General features: G+C 40.7%; 1 protein-coding gene across 2 annotated transcripts in view; it reads right to left on the reverse strand.

Annotated features, from left to right (window-relative positions):
- The window catches only part of nrp2a (neuropilin 2a), a 53,696-nt gene that overhangs the window by 30,278 nt on the left and 1,810 nt on the right, over positions 1 to 21,608 (reverse strand). For both annotated transcript variants that reach the window (XM_058380207.1, XM_058380208.1), the window contains exons 2-3: positions 15,335 to 15,512; positions 3,567 to 3,748 (exon numbers count right to left, since the gene is read on the reverse strand). In XM_058380207.1, the coding sequence (XP_058236190.1) occupies positions 3,567 to 3,748; positions 15,335 to 15,512 (360 nt within the window). The remainder of the gene's footprint in view (positions 1 to 3,566; positions 3,749 to 15,334; positions 15,513 to 21,608) is intronic.

A 21,608-nucleotide genomic window follows, 5' to 3' on the forward strand; every position in this document is an offset into this window, starting at 1 on the left:
ATCCTGAAAAAAAAACCAAAAATACAAGGCACTTCACATATCAGGCATGTCTTCAGACTGTTCAGTATTCAGTAGAGGATGTTTTATGATAGTAGGTGTATTATTTATTTTTAAGCTTGTCAGATTAGTTCACAAGGTGTCTGACGGAGGCTGGAGGTTTTAGCTTTCATGCGAGCAGTTTTGAAGCTGAGAGGACGAACATTGACCACAAGTAACATATCAATGTGACAGAATCATTAATAACTGTCTGGTCAAGCTGTGTTTGTTTATATTTTGGGGAAATAAACCCAACTTAATTAGACAGAAAATAACACTAACAGGTATGAGTCAAATTAAAAGTAAGATTGCTGATTTAGGCCACACCCACTTTTGCTTTACATCTGATTTTGGATATGGATATTTTGAAGACTAAACTAAATACAGATGGTCCTTTATAATCTACCCCTAATACCGATAGTGCTTTGTCTGCACATTATCATGTTGAGCTTTTCTGCCACTCAGCCAAGGTAAAATGGCCAAAATCCTCTTGGCAGTGAGTGCTAACACCCTAATTCTGTTTGTCTGACCTAATCGATGCATGTGTTGGTCTAAAATGGAAATAGAAGTATACCATCTTTTGTGTTTTGTGTCATCAGACCTGGACTGATGCTACACTCATGAACCCCGGTCGAAACATTCGGCTTCCTGCAGCCGATTTGCACGAGATTTGAGGGCTGGTTTTGACGGGAAAATCAGCTCACACTAGGGACGAACAGAAAAAGTGACTGGTTTGGGCTACAGCTCAGAAGTAAACAACTATAATGATGGCTGCAAGTTCTTTGCACCACACCGTATTCCGGTCAGGATTTATAAAAACAGCAAACGAATTTCTTCCCTCAGGGTTCAGATGGTCCAGCTATGGTAAAAAGGGGTTGATTTCCTGCCCCATCTGCAGAGAGTTCAACGACATGGTGTTCTGGATTCCAGAGAAGGACAGAAAAGGCACACCTCTTTGAGGACTTGCTTAATATGAAAGATCCCTATCTCCAGTGAATGTGTTTCCCATCATAAACACACGATCCGCAATCTGTCACTCCCACATTCTGCGAGGAAAAACAACTCTGAATGTGACTCTTCAGTCTAGCAGTCTGCAAAACTCTCCTTGTAGCAGCGTTCGTGGAGCTGAAATTCAACATCCAAAAATAAACAACCGTCTTTTTTTTTTCCTTTTTCGCTGGAGCACGGAAAGAGAGAACAGCCGTCAAACAGCGAACATATGCCGACCATACACGATGACACAAACACGCCCACTCGCACTTCACTCTGTCACCAAAGTGCACACCCACACACTCTTCATGTTGTCAGCAGGCCAGGAGAACAGTGCAGATTTTTTTCCCACAAAAATGGCAAAAGCAATTCACGTTTGTCAGTCACTCTCGTAGTAATGGACCACATTAAGAGTGGTTAGAAGCAGTGGCTCGTAACAGAGCCTGAAGCCTAAAATGCCTATTTGCTAGTGACATTTCCAAAAAAAATAAAAATAGAAGCACTGATGAGTCATTCCCATGTTTTCAGTCTATTTGTAGGGCTTTCATTTTAAAAAGACATGATGCTGAACTTATATTATTCAACTGCAGATTAAAAAACGTTCAACAATGAAGATTTATTCTAGCTAAAAGCTCATAAAGCTCACACTTCCTCTTCAATTTTGCATGCAATATTTTAGGCACTGTTAAATATCATGACCTTTCTTTTGCACGAAGATATTTCTACTTTATTAAACTTTGTGATATTATCATTATTTCACCCCAGCCCTACCATTACCACTAACCTTTCCCTCTAAAGTGGTGTCCTTGTAAGGGAACCCTTAAAGGTTCTACATAGACCTTTTCAACAACACCTTCTCCAATCAGAAACCCTTTCCGAAGCTAGGAAGCCACCCATGAACCGCAGAGGAACCCTTGCACAAGTTAGTCTCGGATGCCACCAGGAACTGTATTTGTGCCACCACTCTCAGGGAAACCTTAAAGATTTTGTGTAGACCTCCACAACATGAGTTTCCTAATACAAGTGGGCAAAGATGCCATAACTACCCTAAGAACCCCTGAGGAACCGAACAGAACTGAAAGTCTTGGACCTTATTGTTAGCACTCATGAGTGTACATGTGTGAGGCTTAATTCTTAAAAACTAATTTAACTTCCTGTCCCAACACTTTTGGGGAAGTCATAATGGTTCTACATAGGCCCATACAACAGTGTTTCCCTAATTCAAGTGAAACCCCATTTGGAAGGAAGGTGTAACCTTTCTCAACAACCCTGAGGAAAGTCTTGAATGCTACCAGTGATGGCCATAACTGGTGCTATATTATTAAAAATAAATTCTGCTTAGTAACTTTATGCCTCAGCATTCTAGGAGAAACTATAAAGGTTCAACATAGATCCATACAACAACAGTGTTTTTGCAGTCCATGCAGAACCTCTCATAGAGTGATGTACCTTTAACTGCCCAAAAACCCCCTGAGGAAAGCCTATCTGTCTTTGAGTCTTGGCTGTTCTCACTGACATACACAACCATATGTGTGTGGTGTTCTATTCTTAAAAATGAATTCCTCTCAGTAAGTTGTTGTCCCATGCCACTTCCCTGTCTGGCATCTGCAGGCTACAAGCAGAATGTACACATCCCCAGGGACGGGAGATCAGAGTCCAATTATACGGGCATTCCTTGCATGTTTGCAAAGGGATGAAAAGAGTTAAGCATTTAAACCAACCCCCATCCCTTGCTTCTCCACCCCTCCCTTTTCCCCTAAACTGAGTTTATTTTCATCACCCCCTTTCCCTTGATGTTTAATTGGTCTGGGATTGCGTCGCGGTAATTTTATGCGGACGTGTAGCGTTGCGCCTGACTGGCATGCTGTGGGCCGGAGGTCTTATGACCTTTTGAAAAAGAGTAAAAGGTTGCTCTGACGAGGGTTTGTTTTTTGCATAATGAGGCTAACTGGAAAGTGGTGATTGTGACTCTAAATTTGGCAATAAATCCCAAAGAATTGTTTGCGAAATCGTGGAGATCACATGTATCTAGTTATCTTAACAAATTTGCAAGCAGACTGCATGATGATCATCATCCTCTTAAGGTTTTCTTATGGCTTCTTCGGATGGGTTTTAGGTTTGTAATGTAGTTGAAACCTTTTCTAGAAGGTTCTGTGATCTATATAGAACCCTTACAGGCTATAAGTGAACTTTCTTTTGCCTTGAGCCTTGTAGTATTAGAACTAAAGCAAAAGTGGTGTTGGATCCTGAGCTCAGGTTTCTTGCAGGTTCTTAGGTTTCCTCCCATCTTCTCTGGTAGAAGGTGAATTAGCCGTGCTAAATTGCCACCTCCCACTTCTTTTTGAACTCCCTATGACTGCTTAGTGTTGCTCTAATTGACAGCTGGAGAGAGAGTAGTGCCATCCTCTGCACTCCGGGCCATAGATGGTCATGATCCCCTGATGACGGGGCAAATACTTTTTAGTTGAGCCTCCCAGATAAACCCATCCTATGCCAAATGATAATGTCTACAAAAAAAGCAGAAGGTGAAGTTCACTCACCAGTCTTGTGGATCTCGTAACGCAATGAGAACCCGGCTCCTTGGTGAGCATAATCAGAGACGAACTTGATGTTGACGACCGGGCCGGAGGAGATGATGGCTGGGGGAGCGATGTTGCTGCAGTGCCTGCCCAGAAGTTCAGCAGAGTCTGAGTTCCCGTCTCGGATCTCAATGAAGTCATACCTGAAAAAGAAGTAAAGTATATTCCAGGTCAATTAAACTAATCATTTGTGATTGATTTCACTGGTATGCATTTTTCTCCAGATGTTGCTTTGGTGGTAATATCACCTTCCAACCACTGTAAAATTTGACAAAACCTAAAGCTGGGCAACAAATTCCAGAGAATTTAAGGAAAGATTATTTGAATATGACCTGGGATCACCTTTGACCCCTGGCTACCAGTTGCCTTGCCATAACAGAAGTGCATTCCTTGCTTGTCATTTGAAAAAACAAAAGACAAAACCCAGCTGTCTCTCAGAAACCATTTCGTCCCATCAAATTCCACACTGTCCTGAAATGTCCAGTTATACCACACTGCTGTTGAATTCTCAAATCTGATTGGTTGGGACATGAATTATGATCTTCAAATCTAATAAATCTTGTATTGTTTCAAAGGCAACAACTTGCACAGGGACTTGGATGGTAGGCAACCTGTTTGTGTAACGAGGTTTATTTTGCATTCTGAAAGGAGTCTCCAGTGTCAGCACTTCAGAGCTGTAGCTTTAAAGAGTTTTCCGGACATGATTGACGGAATTAATATCTGATGGGTGAGAAAAGGTTAGATATCATTATATGTAACTATAAATGGATAAAAAATGGTAACAGTAGTTCTGCTTCATCCGACATCCCATTGTCTTTTATTCTGCAAAAAGTGCTTTATTTATTAATTATTTTTGGCTACATAGTCCTAGCCAACACTTTGCCCGGTGCCATCCTGTCTAGGGTCTCAATTCTTAATTGAAAAACTAATCTGAGGAAATTTTCAAAACCACATGGGAGCACTCCTTTCTCCATTGAACCAAATTCAAAACTGAACTCTGTCCAAAAAAAAACCTATGCTTACTCACCACCAATTAGCCTCATGTTCAAAACCACTAACCATGAAGTCCTCAAGATAGACCAATCAGGGATTCCTAAACCCATTATCTCCTTATTTATAGTGCATAACTATTGATTTTTTTTTTTTAGATAACATGACAAGAAGCCTCACTTCACCAGGAAGAATGATCTGTTTCAATCGTTAAGTCACATGCTAAAAATAAGTCTCTGTAGATCGTCATAATTCAATAAGGAATGGAATTCTCTCAAACATTCTTTTTAAATAAAGGTTCAAAGTGTAGCTGTAAACACTCAAGTCTCTGTCAGTGCAGTAAAAATATTCATCTCCTTGAGTTATGTGTTCAGATTTTTACTATAGAGTAAGTGTCCCCCCACCCCACCCCCAATTCTGGCAGTTGGTCATAAGTTTTTGCCCCCGGGTAAAATGTGTCCAACGCTCCAACATGGCCAAAACTGGATAGAGTCATGACAAGACACATTTCTGACCTCCTTCCACTACCCCCACCTTGGCGCTCACTCTTCTGCTGGCGGTGTGCAGAACTGCTGGCTCCAGCACGTCACCCCAGGAATGTGTGTGTGTGTGTGTGTAAACCTGACACTACACAAGGCCACTCGGTCTGACATAGAGGCACAGGTGTGGTGGAGGTTCTCCGGCGCCAACACAGGCTTCAGGTACGCCAGTGCTAATTTAGACTCTCAAGATGTTTTTACTTCTGGAAGTGGATTGGATACAAAACATAAACACACACACACCACTGTTGAATTCTATATTCCAAAGACTTACATTATTACGTTATCATTTCTATAGCAACAACATTCACAGGGGCTTCTACAGAAGGCTCTTAATGTACACAGATTTCAGAAGGTTATGGAAGGAGTCTCCAGCGTGAGCGATTTCTAACAGCCGATCTAAAGCCACAAGTTTATCTGCGTTTTGACGATGGACGTGTTCACAATTGTTGTTCTGCAGTGGATAAAAAGTATGACTTAAATAAACACTAAATAAAACATTGGAATGGTTGGAAGAGGCATGTGGTGTAAGTGGAATAAAACTTATAGAAAAACAAAACTTGCTTTGGTGTTGAATAGTTTCCCATAAAATCTGTGTTTTGTTCTGTATTCTGAGATGACGCATATACACACTGACTGAATACTGAATAAACACACACACACACACAAACACACACACATACACACACACAGTGAGGATAAAAGCCTGTAAACCGTGTGCAAGTGTAATTAGGTTGTAATTGATTTTGCCGAGGCTCTTGGCCGGCGTGGATTAGCAGCGATGAGCGAGTGTGTCGAATTTGGATATTGACCGACTCGAGCCGACTCCTTGGGGCTTTGATTGCTATGGAGAGCAGCGCTTGATGGTGGGAACAGAAAAGACGGGAAGTGTACTTAGCCTTAAAGAAAGGCGATGATCCGACATTTATTTTGCCGCCTTTTATATCGATTTTACACTGCGCTCGACATAAAAGCAAAAGTGTAACCGTTTCCCAGAGTACCTTTTTCTTCATGCTCGCTTGCTTTTTAAATATGAAATTGTTACGGATGTATGGTAGGCGTGACATGGGATTGGAACATTCAAAGAACAAATGTTTGGTGTAAAAACCCCCCACATCTATTTTGCATCTTCCTTTCTTTCACCTCCCAATTACTATTACTCCCTCGCTTACATCTTTCTTCTCAGCTGCTAATTGCCTTTCACACCTTCTATGTTTTTCAGATGTATTTTTTGCACCTCGTATTCCCAAGGTACCACTAGCTACCCCAAATGATCTCATCTGGAGGGGAAAAAAGACAGAGATTCTGCTTCCCTTGTCTTATTATCTGGAGTGCAAGGTGTTGGACAGATCATCGTGTTTAGTTTTTTTCTTTTTCAGATTTACCACCTCCCATCAACGTCTGGGGTAATAGGAAGCCACCTCAGTTCATTAGTCTTTCAGCTCCTTCACAGTCGTCTGCTCCAAATATCACCATCGACCAGCATGTGTATTTTCCCTTCCATTCTCGTGAATACTGCTGACCAATGCAACATTCATTTAGACCACACAAATGGAAAACCGAGATCTCATTTATCGGGCAAATCAATTGCAGTCTCTTCGCTGGCTTCAGCCTAGATTCTGATCCGTCTCCTTAGCATGGGCAAAACAAGAGTTCACCTTCGTTCCCATTTCAGTGGCGCTTTTAAGAGTAACGGCTTCAGGACCCCTTCCAAGTCCAGCCGGCGGCCAGTCGAGAAGCTAAAACTGAAATTAAATAAAGCTAAGAGTCTGCAGAGAAAGCCGCATGGCTGTCCTCCAGGGGCTCGCCTAATAAGCTATAAGTGCCTCTGAAATATTAAGTAGATGCCGGGGAGCATTCCTGAGGGAAGGGAAAAGCTGCCATCTTCAATCCGGCCGGGAAACGAATCGCATTCTGTGTCCGATACGGAGCTGACACTTACAGATGAACGAGGCAGACCACAGAAACAAAAGCCTTAGGCTTTCACAAGCACCATCGATCGTCAGGATGGGGCAACTCGCGAGGATGTCCCAGCGAATTCTCTCTGATTTTTTACGTCCAGATGAGTGTAAAGTCATCCGTCTGGGACTCCGTCCTGACCAATAAAGCATATCTATCAGAAAGTCCATGTGTATTCCATGTGTGTACCTTCAAGGCAACTGTTGCCCAGAGACTGACTAGTGTAAATGGTCATGAAAAGTGCACATGTGCTACTGTAGATGCATTCTGTACATCGTTAGCTTGTTGATTTTAAATAAAGCACAATGGGTAGCTATATTGGCTTGAGTAGGGTTGTCTTGTTGTCTTGTTAGTGGGTTTCATAAAATAGTTTATTAAAACCAAAGACCCCACATTCTCCCACAGACGTTTAAATCGTCTGACTTTACGGCCACCAACCTTGGAGACTGTTGTTGGTTATTGATAGTATTATTATTATTATTTTTGAGCTGCATCCCAAATGATGCACTACACACTATGTACTTTACCATGTAGTGTGAATGTGTAGTACCATCTCAAATAGAACTCTAAATTTGCTTTTCTTTAACTAACTAGAAGGAACTAGAAGCCATTTCCCAGCCTGATAGCCCCACCCCTCTTCCATTATGTAAGCAAAGCCATGAACACTGAGTGCATGAAGTGTATGCCATTCCATACTTTTTTTTTTTTGCTTTTGAATAAGTGGATCATCTGGGATACTCCAGCACTACTTGACTGGTCCCACCACCTCTCAGGGTTCAAGGAAGGTCTGCATCAAGACTCTGTTCTGTTCTGGCACTGAGGCAGTGGAATGAACATCCTGAATAGCTGAGTCACTGGCAGATCTACAGTACCTCTTTCTGGAATACTTAAACTAGCACTTGTATTAAAAAAATTAATTTAGACTGATGTATTCTTGGTCTGTGATGTTGTGAACCAGTATTGATGACTTCAGGAAGATCCTAGGGTATCAGTATTGCTTTAGTAGTTGGGGGTGGTGGTAGGGTCTGGGTTGTTGATTGAAAGATCGGGGTTCAAGTCCCAGCACTGCCAAGCTGCCGTTGAGCAAGGACCCCAACCTCCCCTTCGGTCCAGGGACACTGCATCATGGCTGACCCTGTGCTCTGACCCCAAAACCTCCAAGGATGGGATATGCAAAGAAAAACTTTCACTGTGCAGTAATGTAGATATGACAAATAAAGGCTACTTAACTTTAGTGTTTCCACAAAGTTCACATTCCTGTATATGTTTGATCCTTGGTCATTGTTCGTTCATAAGAAACATGAATTGAGACTTGCTTGTCTTAGCGGCATGGGCTAAACAGAAAACTGACCTCTTTATACGATATACCTTTCTTGTAAAAACTGGTATATTTGCTGGTATATTTGCTCCCTGAGTAAACTGTTGTTTTCATTCGGTTTAAGCAGCAAAATGATGTGTATACAAAAAATAATCCATGTCACGGAAGTATAAACCTTGAGTTTAATTTTAGCATGGAGCTAAATGCTATGAAGCTTGACCCGTTCTGAATGTAACGCTAGACCAGCTACAATTTATCATCATCCACTGCTGTAAACTATTGACAGTCTGACAACTGGTGCTTAATGATATTGTGTGTAATTAAGATCATATACTAGGTGTTTGTTACATTAAATAAATAAATCCTGACACAAGGGCTAATCATGGAATCGCCCGAGCTGCAGAAATACACTCAGCCTCTAGCCTGTGACCGGTGACCTAGCTGGCCATGACCTCACTGGTCTTGAAGGCATGTGAGCAATTGATTCCTCATTAAGTAATCGATCCCGGTTCCTTCTTTGCTGTTGAAGAGGAGTGAGATTACACTCACCAGTCGATAGCTTAGCACCTTCTCTAAATATGGGCATGCTAAAAACAAGCATGACCATGAGCTTGCAAACTGCATGATGCTTTTCTGTCAGAAAGATTTTCTTAGCCTCTTGCTTAGATCGGAAAATGTTTGGAGAATCCTCGATGAGGTGGATCTGCCCGGTTTTCCAGGATGACTAATTTCCAGAAAACCAAAATAAAGCTAGCATTAATTTGTTGATATTTTCAGTATCCCACTAAATCCGGATTTAAAGTGGAATGGAGTTGAATTTGATATAAATATCTTTGTTGGCCAAATTCTAGCCTTAGCTATTATATATATTTAGCTTGCTATGCTTCCTCTTTCTTTATCAATGACTTGCTTTGGAATTAGCTAGCAAAGGCAGCTAACCTAAAGTATTTTATAGTTTCTTTTCAAAGAAGAAGTGATTCACTAGAATTTAAACATGTACATTTCACTCTAGAGGATGGTAAATGCTATGTTTTATGTTAGCAAGCAACAAAGCGATCAACTGTGTTACATTTCTACCTTAATGCAGTACAATTTCAGCAACAACGTCATGTGACATTTGATTGGATTTGTTGCTTCATTGAGTCGCAACTAATCTGACCATAATTAAGAAAATCTCACAGTTGATTCAAATGATTCCTAATCCAACAGCAAGTCTGAGCTTCCTCACTTTATCTTATCCTGTCATGTAGAACCGGTCATTAAATATGTATGGAGACATTATGAAGAAAAATAAATCTTGGAAGATCGGAATTGTCCATGTCGTACGGTACAGTAAGCTTGCTTTGCCCTCTAATCTGTGCTATTTCATTTGGAATGAAAATAAAAGCTGGGAAGGCCACACCCACAAGGGGTCGAGAGATGATTAGACATCCATTAGACATCCATCTGACCCGTATGCTAATGCCATTATTGCTCCAACACTTTTGCAACAAGGACAGGAATAGAATGACGCGAGAAACCGAGGATCACCGGAAGCTTTGTTTCATGTAGATCAGCAGGAGGGTGAGGAGAGAATCCACCTGCTCGACTTTATTCCCCTGCTGGGAGGAATAAATACCTCAAACCCGGCCGTCAGAGAGGAGCGGAGTGATTGATAACGCGAGAGACGAGGCTTCGCAGTGCAGGGATGGGGAAAAGAAGCGAGCAAGATGAAGAGACGGTTAATACAGGAAAGACGACTGAACGCTGGAGAGATAACCGGTAGAAATCTCCACGTTTTTCCTCCTTCCCTGTGGCGGAGAAGACTGCAGGAGATCGCATTAAAGATATAGCCTAATATTTCATCTACCGTTTTTATTGCATCTATTCCACATCAATCTGCTTACAGCCCCTCGAGGTGAAAGCCATTTGGCGGACGGCCCGAATCTTCTGGGACCCAATCCACAATTCAAGTGGCCTCACGGACACTGGCAGCTTGTGCACCTTAGCTTAAAGAAATAATAACGGTTCTCTTGGATGGATGAGTATAAATTAGGTTATAGCGCTTAAGCGTGATCTTGGTGTGACCTTGGCTTAAGGGGCCTGGAGAACCGAGCCTGCTCTTTAAGTGCACAGGGGAAACTTGGGAGCGTTGGAGCGTAAAGTGAATGCAAATGATATAGCATTTGTGTGTGTGTGTGTGTGTTTGTGTGTTCCTTGAAATGGCAAGCCAGATCTATCAATCATGCGGCGTTACAAAGTGCTGACGATGACTCATTGCGCAGTGTGTGAAAGGAGGAGACGTGCAGCTAGCGAGAGGGGGAAGAAAAAAAACGACACTTTCTTTCGATCACTTGTTTGCGTTCAGTTTTTCCTTTTCTCCCAAATAGAACAGAAAGACGAAACTGTTATTTAAAATGAAACGTTTAGGATGTACAAGAGCTGCAGGATGTAATGATCCTCTCTATATTTCGAGTCGTAAAATTTGCCAAAAAAACGAAAGATAAACCACTCGTGATATTAAATCTAACTAGATGTTCTGTGATTAATCGAAATGGACTGGCAGCTCCACCCCCTTCTCTCTGTCTCTCATGCTTTTAATTACTCTGGATTAACGCAGAATGCTTTCTAGCTATATCTAGCTACATCAGCTAGCTATATTCAACCAAAACAGAATATTTTGGACAATTATGAGCTTAATAACTTAAGCTTAGAGAAATGTCTTAAATGTACAAGTTTGCAAATATCCATAATAGTCACGCGAATTAGGAGTTTTTGTTCAAAGTCGACAGTGAAGATGTCAGCCATGTGAACACCAACCAAGCCGTGTACTATAGTGTTTTTGAATAAACAGACCCCGGGGAAGACCCAGGACACGTTGGAGGGACTATGTCTCTCGGCTGACCTGGCAACACCTCGGAATCCCCATGGAAGCACTGGAGGAAGTGTTTAGGGAGAGGGCAACCTTCCTGCTTAGACTGCTGACCCTGTGACCTGGCTCCAGATAAGCGGAAGACAATGAATGAATGAATATTTTGTAAGAATCCACAGTCTATGATGTTTCGTGATTGGCACTGTTCCTGACTGGACAGCCAGTAGTATGATTTCTTTTTGAACCATGCTCTCATGTTTTTTCTGAATGATTAACGATTAATTGCAATGTTTTAATGGAAAATTTCATGCTGAGTTAAAAGAAAAAACAGAAATCAGCCAGACGATTAAATCTAACAAATAGATCACATTAATCTGAATAACTTCTCTCCTGTGGTGTCTTGTAGATGAGTTTCAGCAGAAACTTCTGGCATTTAGCTGACTTTATCCATACCCATCTTGATCTCATTTTATACAAGGGTTAGGGGCCCTTGCTCAGGGGCCCAGCACAGGCAGATTGGTGGACCTGGGATCCAAACTCACAACCTTCCAGTCAGTATTCCAGTGCCTTAACCTCTAAGATGCAACATGCATAATAGGTGTTAAGAGTCTAGGGGTTTAAACAACAAATAGTTGAAAAACATTAGGATACTTGTTTTGCCAACATTAGGATGTTTGTGTGATTGAAAAGTGCAGCACTGAACCAGAGCTAAACACTCTCACAACAAATATTGTGTCTCTGCATGGCCGTGTAGGTCCAGGGTGCAACAGGGTTCATGCTTGTGTATTTGTGTGTGAGTGTGTATACTGTATATACGTGTGTGTGCGTGTGTGTGTGTGTGAGACACGAAAGTGACGAAAGTTCAGATGACTCTGAGTACTGGCTTACATGTGGTGCGTGTGGTCCGCTCAGCTGACTGAACTTCTCTCTCTTTCCAACAGCTTAATTCCACATGCTAATAAATCAATCACAAGCCACAAATATGTTCAAGCCCTCAGTGCCTCCGAGCTTCATTTATTATTCATGACAAACATATAAAGTCAGATTTATATTGAATTGAATTTCAAATGGAGCTTTTACTCACCAAGCACTGGATCGCTATATGGAACACACATGAATGTATATGAGAGTGAAGCTAGACTTCCCCTTTAAACTTCCCCCTTAAACTGCCTAAATCTCTGTTCGATTATTTACGTGCTATTTACATTATAGTATCTATAAACGGTCATATATACCAATGGGTTCTTGGTGCTGAAGACTTTCCGGTGGTGGAAAACTTCCTCTGAAACTGGAGACTCCTTCCATGAATGTTACATAAACGTCTACTTATCTACTCTATCTATTTACGGTGACCGCCGTGTAAGTTATTTATGTTGCCTGTGTAAGTTGTTACCATAGAAATGAAACGGCCGAACCTGTGACTTCCACACTTCTATCCAAGAACCGTACGACCAATTGGAGTTGAGAATTCATCAGTACTGTGGTATAATTGATCCGAACGCTTTTGTGTTAAAAATGTTTACCATGTGCAGAAAACATATTGATCTCCAGCACTTCCTTTACCACAGGACCTCAGGAACCTCGCTCTCTGACCAATCCAAGAGCATGAAACTGGTTCTCACACACACACACACACACACACACACAACCCACAGGCTGTTTTTTCTAGCTCAGGCTGGGACTGTCCTTCATGGTAATTTTTTTTCCCTCCGAACTTCAAACGTCCCAAAATCTTAACAACAAACAAGCGCCCACATGGAGCCTGTCCAAGTGGATAATGCACAAACTGCATCGGACAGATGAAAGGCTGGCCTTCATTTTGGTCATGTTTTTGTTGTCTTTCTGTCAATCTGTCTTGGATCTGGAGATTTAAAAAAAAGAAAAAAGAAAAGCCTTCGCCGGAAACCCAGAGTCTGAAAGCATTAATGCATCCAAAGCCCCATTTGTTCCATCTTATAAATAAATAAAGGAGATAGGTTTGGTGTGGCTCTGTGCTAAAAACAAAGGACTGATTTGTAACATCGGATGCTGGATGGTTTTGAGAGGCTTCCGAACCTGCGATTTGAATCAAAAAAGCAAACTGTGATGTTTCTGCTATGAGCTATCCACTAAAAATGTGTCTTATTTTCCTCAACTAAAGACATTTGATACCTCAGATAGATGATTTGGGAAAGAACTAGATCAGCAATGTGCTACATTTTTACTCTGTGCTTCCAGGTCTGTCAATCTGTGACCACAGAAATCCATTAAAATCCAAGCAACTGGGAAGAAGATTGGCTTTGTAGTTTGTATTCAGGTTATGAATACTTATGAGCACCTTAAAGCTTTCTGAGATTTGTCCCTTTATGTGGAAGCTTTAACCAGTGAGAACCTTTAACAAGCCCGTAGTCCAGCATAAACCCTCTTAAATAACATAAATCAAAAAATATTGCCTGAGATACAGTGCGCTAGTCACCAGCTTTATCTCATGTGAAGACAAGACTCTCGTTGATATTGTACCGCTTTTGCAAAAGGGAAGGCTAAAAAAAAGTCCTTCCTGCTGACAGCTGCACCGCATCCCTCCGTAAGCCTTTTAGCTCTGCTCCAAGCCCTATTATGTGTCTCCTAACCCTCCTCCATCTTGCCTTCCCTCTAGCTTCCTCCTGCCCCTTTCTTCTCCAAGTTTATTGTCACCATGTCCTCGTCTTCTGCCTCTATTTTTTCCCTCTTCTTCCTCTTCTACACTGCTCCTTCTTCAGGATTTCAAGTCTTTTTTGACCAGTTTCCATGCAGACTATGCCATTGCATGCTCAGAATTCTACAGAATGGCTCGAGTAAGCTATTTTACCTTGATATACTTCCATCTAGTGTTCAGAGCTCCATCATGGGTACTTCAGATCTGTCAGGTTCCAGGAAGTGGTTAACCATCTAGAGAACCCTTGAAGAACCAATTTTTGCTAGATGTGAAGCCACTTGCTGCTTGAGATGTTCGGATTGGTGCATCGTTTTAAAACTAAGACTCAATAGTTACATTTTTGATTATTAAAACAAGCAACAGATGTAAAAAAAAAAATAATAATAATAATGTCACCAGTATCAATGTGTTCCTTTGAATTTATGGTTAAGTCTAAGCCAGGTTCTGGACAGGGTCGATCAAGTATCTATCAGACGCAGGGAGTTCAGTGGTGAAGATGTTGGATTGCTGGTTGGAAGGTTGTGGGTTCAGATCCCAGCAGTGCCAAAAGATCATTACACTGGCTCGTGAGCGAAGCCTTTAAGCTTCAACTGTTCATTTGATAAATGCGAGTCGCTCTAGATAAGGCATCTGCCAAACACCATTAATGTATTACACTGATCAGGTATAGCATTCTGAGCAGTGCCAGATGAAGTGAATAAGACTGACTATCTCCTCATCATGGCACCTGTTAGTGGGTGGGATATATTAGGAAGCAAGTGAACATTTTGTCCTCAATGTTGATGTGTTAAAAATGGGAAAAATGGGCCAAACTGTGATGGCTCGACCACTGGATCAGAGCATCTGCAGCTCTTGTGGGGTGTTCCCCGGTCTGCAGTGGTCAGTATCTATCAAAAGTATCCTTTAAGTCCTTTAAGTCCCGTAAGTTGCAAGGTGGGACCCATGGAGGCCAATTTACAGGACCTAAAGGATCAGCTGATAACATCTTGGTGCCAGATTACACAGCACACCATCAGGGATCTAGTGGAGTCCATGCCTCAAAGGGTCAGGGCTGTTTTGGCAGCAAAAGGCTGACCAACACAATATTTGGCTGGTGGTCATAATGTCAGTAGATTCAGAGCCATCATCTCTCCCAATCATACACCAGCTCCTAACCTTCACCTTTCAATCTGCTGCATCAAATGGCAGCGTAACACACTTGGAAGAAAGTGCCATCCACTGTAAAAGCCGATGATTGGTTGGTGTCAGTGTGACTGACATGGAAGAGTGAATATTGCCCCCCCACCTAGAGAGCATGGCCAGTTTTGCCCCATAGCCGTGGACGGCCGTATGATGCTCCACAGTTTTCCACAGCCAGCGCTTTACCATAATCTTTTTCTCAACCAGTGGGTTACATACCTGCAATCCAGCCTCTCCAGCTCGAAATGGGGGTTGAAGTTCAGCAGGATGCGCTGGGAGGGTTCCGGGGCTGTAATTACCCACTCGCAGTTCTGGTGCGGTGGATACTCCAAAGGGTAACCAGGTGAAGTGATATATCCCGCGTTGGTGGCATCGATGGGTCCACCACACTTCTCACCTATGAGGAGGAAATAGAGAGAAAAGTGTTTGTTTACTGCTTAGAAGCAAAGTAACCGCTGTGTACTCGGAACAAATGAGGAGCATAAATCACTGCCTCTACAGGACCTCTGGGAAAGCAGGGAATGCAAAGCGGATATGTTTATCAGATTATGTGCTTGCCATATAAAACAGAGAAGCAGGGAGCTTGGGGGGTGACGCAAAATAGCCTTCATGTTAGCACACCGACATGGAGAGCGTCCTGAAGTTCCATGATTTTCTAACGATTACAATTTCTTGTTTTTTTTTCCATTTTTAGCAACCTTTCTCTAGCACCTTTATTCATTTCTGTAAAAAAAGAAAATGATCATTTACATTATAGTAAGTGCCGCAGTGTTGTATTCCTCATATCATAGCAACCTTTTATCATACTTTTTTCTCTGTTGAAGTTAAAAGAAAATCTTCAGCTTGTTATTTTATAGAAAAACAAAACATTTAAGTATTATCTCCTTAGATAAAACCTTATCATTATTATCTACCTCTTGTTTAATAAAAACACAGTAATGTATTAGAATATGAGTTCCAGGGTTCCTGCTAGATCTTCTGACCAGTCAGAATCGAGAATTCTGGTAAAAATGAGGCTGAAACCATATCTAAAGGTATTAGCAAAGCTAACAGAATTATAAACTAATAATTGAAATTGCTAACAAAACTCCTCTGTTTCCTCTAAAAACAAACCCCTCTAATAACTTCACTCCACGAGTCTGCAAACGTTTAAGCATTCGCCGATCGCACCTCCCCCGTGCCACACTGCCAATAGCGTGCCTGTGAAGTTAAGACAGGAAGTGACAAGCAGACTCGCTGTCTGTGGGTTCAGAAGTCAACCTTAAAGCTGTAATGAGATCCGGTGTAACAAAAGCCTCTTTTCCAGCAGCCACCCGAACAGACGCTAGCAATTTCTTCCCCATTTCTGCTCGTTATCTCCCACAAATGATAACGCTAGCACAAATATTCTGGACTTATACCGTAGGTGTGCGAGCCGCCAGAGCAGGAGGGAACATGATGTCAAGAAGTACAAGAGACCAAAAAAGTGCAGAAAATCGTCAAGAGGAACAAAAAAAGGAAGGACAGAATGGTGTGTGATAAATCTAACATCCCCCTGCGGAGATCAGGCGTCTAAATTCAGATTAGCAAACATCAAACCTCAGAAAGTCACTCGTCGCCATGACAACCATGCATACATTTGATTTTGTGTTTATCCATTTGTTTATTTATTTTTATTTTTTATTAACCCTGTCTTTATTAGACTGACTGCTTCCATATCAAATGACATGATAAATCATCACGCGTCGCCGAGCTCGGTCTGAGGTTTGAGATTTGATTGACAATTCGGCGTCTGATGCAAGTCTCGGTGAAGAACTTTCACCGAACGGAGAGGAAAAAGATTTCAGCGCAAGTCCAAAAGCAACAGCTATAAAAGATTCCAGAGATTCTTTCCAAACGTGAGCTCACACTCTCAGACAGGAAGTACTCGGGACACTTTTAAAGGAACACACACACTTTACGCCAGAAGTTTGACATAACTCCAGACTGTCTGCTGTTATGGGGTGATGGGCCGGGCTCGATAATAACATTTAAGGTGTGTCTGTGTTTTTTTGTTTTTGTTTTTCTTTTTATAGAACTTTTGTTTTTGAACTCTAGTGTGATCCACATCTGCTCTCGCCATCGCACAGCCGAGTAACGGGAACCAAACCGTCACGTTATATAGGGACTCCAGTTTTGTGACGCCGGAGGAAGAAAACCTTCTGATTATATAGTCAGGTTACAATGAATAAAAATGAAATAAAAACAAAAAGCTTTTACAATATTACAGATATTTTACACAGATGTACACTGAAGCACTTTTTGCACTAATGGACTTTTTTTAACTACTCTACATGCCTTAAACTGCCCCCTGGGGATGAATAAAGGTTTTTTTTTATTGAATTGAATTGAATTGAATTGAATTGAATTGAATTGAATTGAATTGAATTGAATTGAATTGAATTGAATTGAATTGAATTGAATTGAATATCTCTGATATCTTTAAAAAAAAAAAAAAGTAACACAAGCGATCACATTATTCCTGATATAAAGACAACGTAAATAAAGAAATGTTACTGGAATTGCTTTTAGAGCGAAACAACATCCTTGACAACGAAAACATGAAGAAATTTGACTTTTAAGTAGAAACCAAGAAACAAGATGATCTAATATCCAGGACCTCAAACAAGAACACAGGTTCTCGAGAACTTTTCCACATTGTGACATTTCCACGTCTTACTTCGGAAAGGTGATCAGAATGATGTACGCAGGCTTCTAACACACACACACACACACTGTTACAGGTTAACACACTCCTACCTACAGACATTGTATTAATGAAGTAAAAACGTCTCTGTCTCCTTATCAGCACTTCCTCAATCCCGCTTTAGCTTCTATAATGGGATAAACGTATCACATCCTCCATCTCTCCATTCAGCTTCTGCCACTTTTGAGGTTCCAAATGGCATCGGATGGAATTGTGTGTGTGTGTGTGTGTGTTTTAATAATCTCGGTGATTCATTAAACATGCTTTTAGGCGGTTCATTAAGAACCTGAATAGCATTTCGACAGCTGTGTGTGTGTGTGTGTGTGTGTGTGTGTGTGGGTGGATGTGTGTAGGCATTAAGAGTTAATTGTAGCAAGTGTGTGTGTGTGTGTGTATATGTGTGTTTATGTGTGTGTTCATTTCTATTAACAGAATTATCGCTGCTGAGGCGTCGCAGTAGTGATAAGTTGCAAGCCCATGGAGAGGCGATGATAAATCTCCATCATTCGCTGTCTCTTCTCTCCGTCCCTGCCTCATTCACACCTTAATTAAAAAGTGCTATCACCCGCCGTGAGGAAATCAGGGCGCATGCAGTCATCCTTTACTGAGCTTACGATGAACTCGTCTCTCTCTCTGTCTCTCTGTCTCTCTCTCTCTGTCTCTCTCCCTCTCTGTCTCTCTCTCTGTCTCTCTGTTTCTCTCTCTCCTCTCTCTCTCTCCCTGTCTGTTTCTTTCTCTGTCTTTCTGTCTGTCTGTTTCTCTCCCTCTCTCTCTCTCTCTCTCTCTCTCTCTCTCTCTCTCTCTCTCTCTGTGTTTCTCTGTCTGTCTCTCTCTCTCTCTCTCTCTCTCTCTCTCTCTCTCTGTGTTTGTCTCTCTCTCTCTCTCTCTCCCTCTCTCTCTCTCTCTCTCTCTTCATTGCAATTCAGGACTGGCAGGCAGCTCCAGCACTCTGAATATGATTTCCCCTCTCCTCTGCTTCGTTCCCTATTTTTGTGCACCTCTTCATCCCTCGTTCTTTCTGAACACTGATCTTTCTCCCTAAATCAGCTCGTCATCATGCATCCTCTTCCACCTCTTCCTCTTCCTCTTCCTCTTCCTCTTTCTCTTCTTTCTTTCCCTTCTATTCCTCCTCCTTCTCTTCTTCTTCTTCCTCCTCCTTTTCTTTCTCTTCTTTTTCTTTCTCCTACTCCTCCTTCTCTTCCTTTTCCTCTCCCTCTTCCTCCTAACCTTTCTATTCCTCCTCCTTTTCCTTCTACTCTTCCTCCTCTCCATCCTTTTCCCTTCACACAGATCATCAAACGTCAGACTAACATCACTTCCTCTAAAAATATCAGCCAGGACGCTGCATTATTGATGATGTTTTTATTTTTTTTAATCGAATGTCCAGTGTGTGTGAGTGACCTCACCAGACTCGGAACACGGCCCCTGAATGGCCGACTTTCTGTTTTTGCAACACTCTCACTGTCAGGTCTGATAGAGGGCTTTTAGAGGGTTTTGTCTGTTGTCGCTTTGAGCCTCAATAAACAACAAAGCTGTGATTGTGTAAATGATCAGTCGCGGGTCACAGCCACGGAGTCAGGCGACCTGATGGACGACTAAAACTGGTCAAGGTACTGGATGAAGAGACGGGTGAAGACACTCTGTCTGGTCTGATATTACAAAAAAAAAAAAAAATTCCTTATGGTTAATGATGACCATCATTAAAAAAACATGAACAGAATTATTATTATTATTATTATTATTATTATTATTATTATTATTATTATTATTATTAACTAAATTTTAAAAAAATGTTAAATGGTCTCACTGTTGTTGTGTCCACAAATCTCTCTATATAAAAATAAATGAACAAGAAATATTAAAATTAATATTGTAAATAAATAAATATAGAATAGAATCCAACTGTTTATAAATATTTAGCCGTTATCTTATATTTTTATATATTTTTAAAAAAATATGATATAAAGTATATACTACAGTATTGTTCACACCATAGAGCTTCCAGAACTTTCCATTTCTAGAACTTTACATAACAAAACTTTAAAGTTCTTCACTCGGGTTAAAACAGAGACGAGTTAAACTCTTAAATGAATTCATTAGACATCAGCTAGCGTTCGTCAGGATATAAACATTAGCTCTGTGGTGAATCCCTCAGGGGTTAGTTAGCGTGATGACTCTACACGGCGGCGCTCAGGTGTTCTTTGAGTCGTAAGATGCTTTTCTGCTCAGCACAGATGTACAGGGTGGCTGTAGGTCATTCTCCTCCTCTACAAGCCATTTTTTCTCACATCTGCATGTGATTTGACTTAAAACCCAGCAAACTCCCCGCTGTGAAATACACCATCCAGGAGCAGTGGGCGGAGCCAGACTCCTCCCTCTCCTTTTCACCTGCACATCTTTTCAGTGTAGTGAAACAAAGATTTTCTATTCCAGTATCCAGAGTTTGGGGTGTTATTACATCACTGTTTTACCTCATTCTGATATGTTACGGTTACTATAGCAACAACATATGCTAGGATTTCCGGACACAGTTTTGTGGTTTGATGTGTTCTAGAAAAAAGAGACGCTCATAAAGGAACAAGACGTTTTTCAGGGTCGTTAAATGTAACTATAAACGGATAAAATAAAAGAAGTTATTAATGAAAAAACAACAGCATGTTGTTGATTATTTTCCTGTAATCGAACACCGTGAAGTGTTTTTTATTCCTGGCTTCCTGCATGAGTTCGATCCGGATTCTGCAACACCGTTAACACTGACCAGTGAGAGGACCTGTCCCGGGGTGTGCTCTGACTCTCACTAAATCCACACGAGAGATTTTATCATCTCTCCGAACACAGTTTCATCTCCAAACCATCTAACAAGCCATCAGTTGTTCCTTTTCTCATTTAATTTCTGCGTTTATGCTCCTAATTTTATGACATTGTCCACGTAAACCTGATAGACAGTGACGATGAGGAGTCCGAGTGCTCGCTTCACACCAAGTGTTAGTGTAGAAAAGGGTGTTTTAGTACATCTCTTTTTTAGCTTAATATCATTTACATTCAGAACAATCACGAATATCAGAGTAAAATGTAATTTTTTCGTTTGTTTGTTACTTTTTTCCTTTTTTTTTTTTGCTATTGAACGCACCATGTTGGAAAATATTTTCTCTATTAACTAATAAAAAACATTTTTTTCAAATCTATAATGATGAAAGACAGATTTCAGATTTTAAGTAAAAAGCCTCTCTTTCAGGTCAAAAAACACAATGAAAAAAAGTCTTTAAAAAATGTTTTTTGCTTTCAGTTTAAAAAGATTTATTTGCTCTTATAAAAGTGTTATTTATTTATTTTTATTATTTATTCATTCATTTCTTTTGCTATAAAAAAATGTTTTTATTTTATTTTTATTCTTTCAAATCTAATACATTGTGGGATTTATTCCTTTGTTTTCCTTTGCTTTTTTATATTTAATGAAAGAGATTTTTTTGATGTTGCAATAGGTTTTGTTATTGAACACCCCCTGTTTTTTTATTTTAAGGAAAAAATAACGTCTATTTATGTTCTTAAATATAAAAACTAATCACAAATCTGTGACACTGAAGACAGAAACTCTAATGGGTTAAAAATGTGTTGAACAAAATATAAAAACTTATTGTTATTGTAAGGAAAAAAATGGAAAGTGGGAATTTTATTAACTTCTATATGATGGACAATAGATTATATATTCACACTAACATAAATACTAAATAAATAGTATAAATATTTTAAATAAATAAAATGAAAGTG

Source organism: Hemibagrus wyckioides, linkage group LG26 (assembly GCF_019097595.1).
Source record: "Hemibagrus wyckioides isolate EC202008001 linkage group LG26, SWU_Hwy_1.0, whole genome shotgun sequence".
NCBI lineage: Eukaryota > Metazoa > Chordata > Actinopteri > Siluriformes > Bagridae > Hemibagrus > Hemibagrus wyckioides.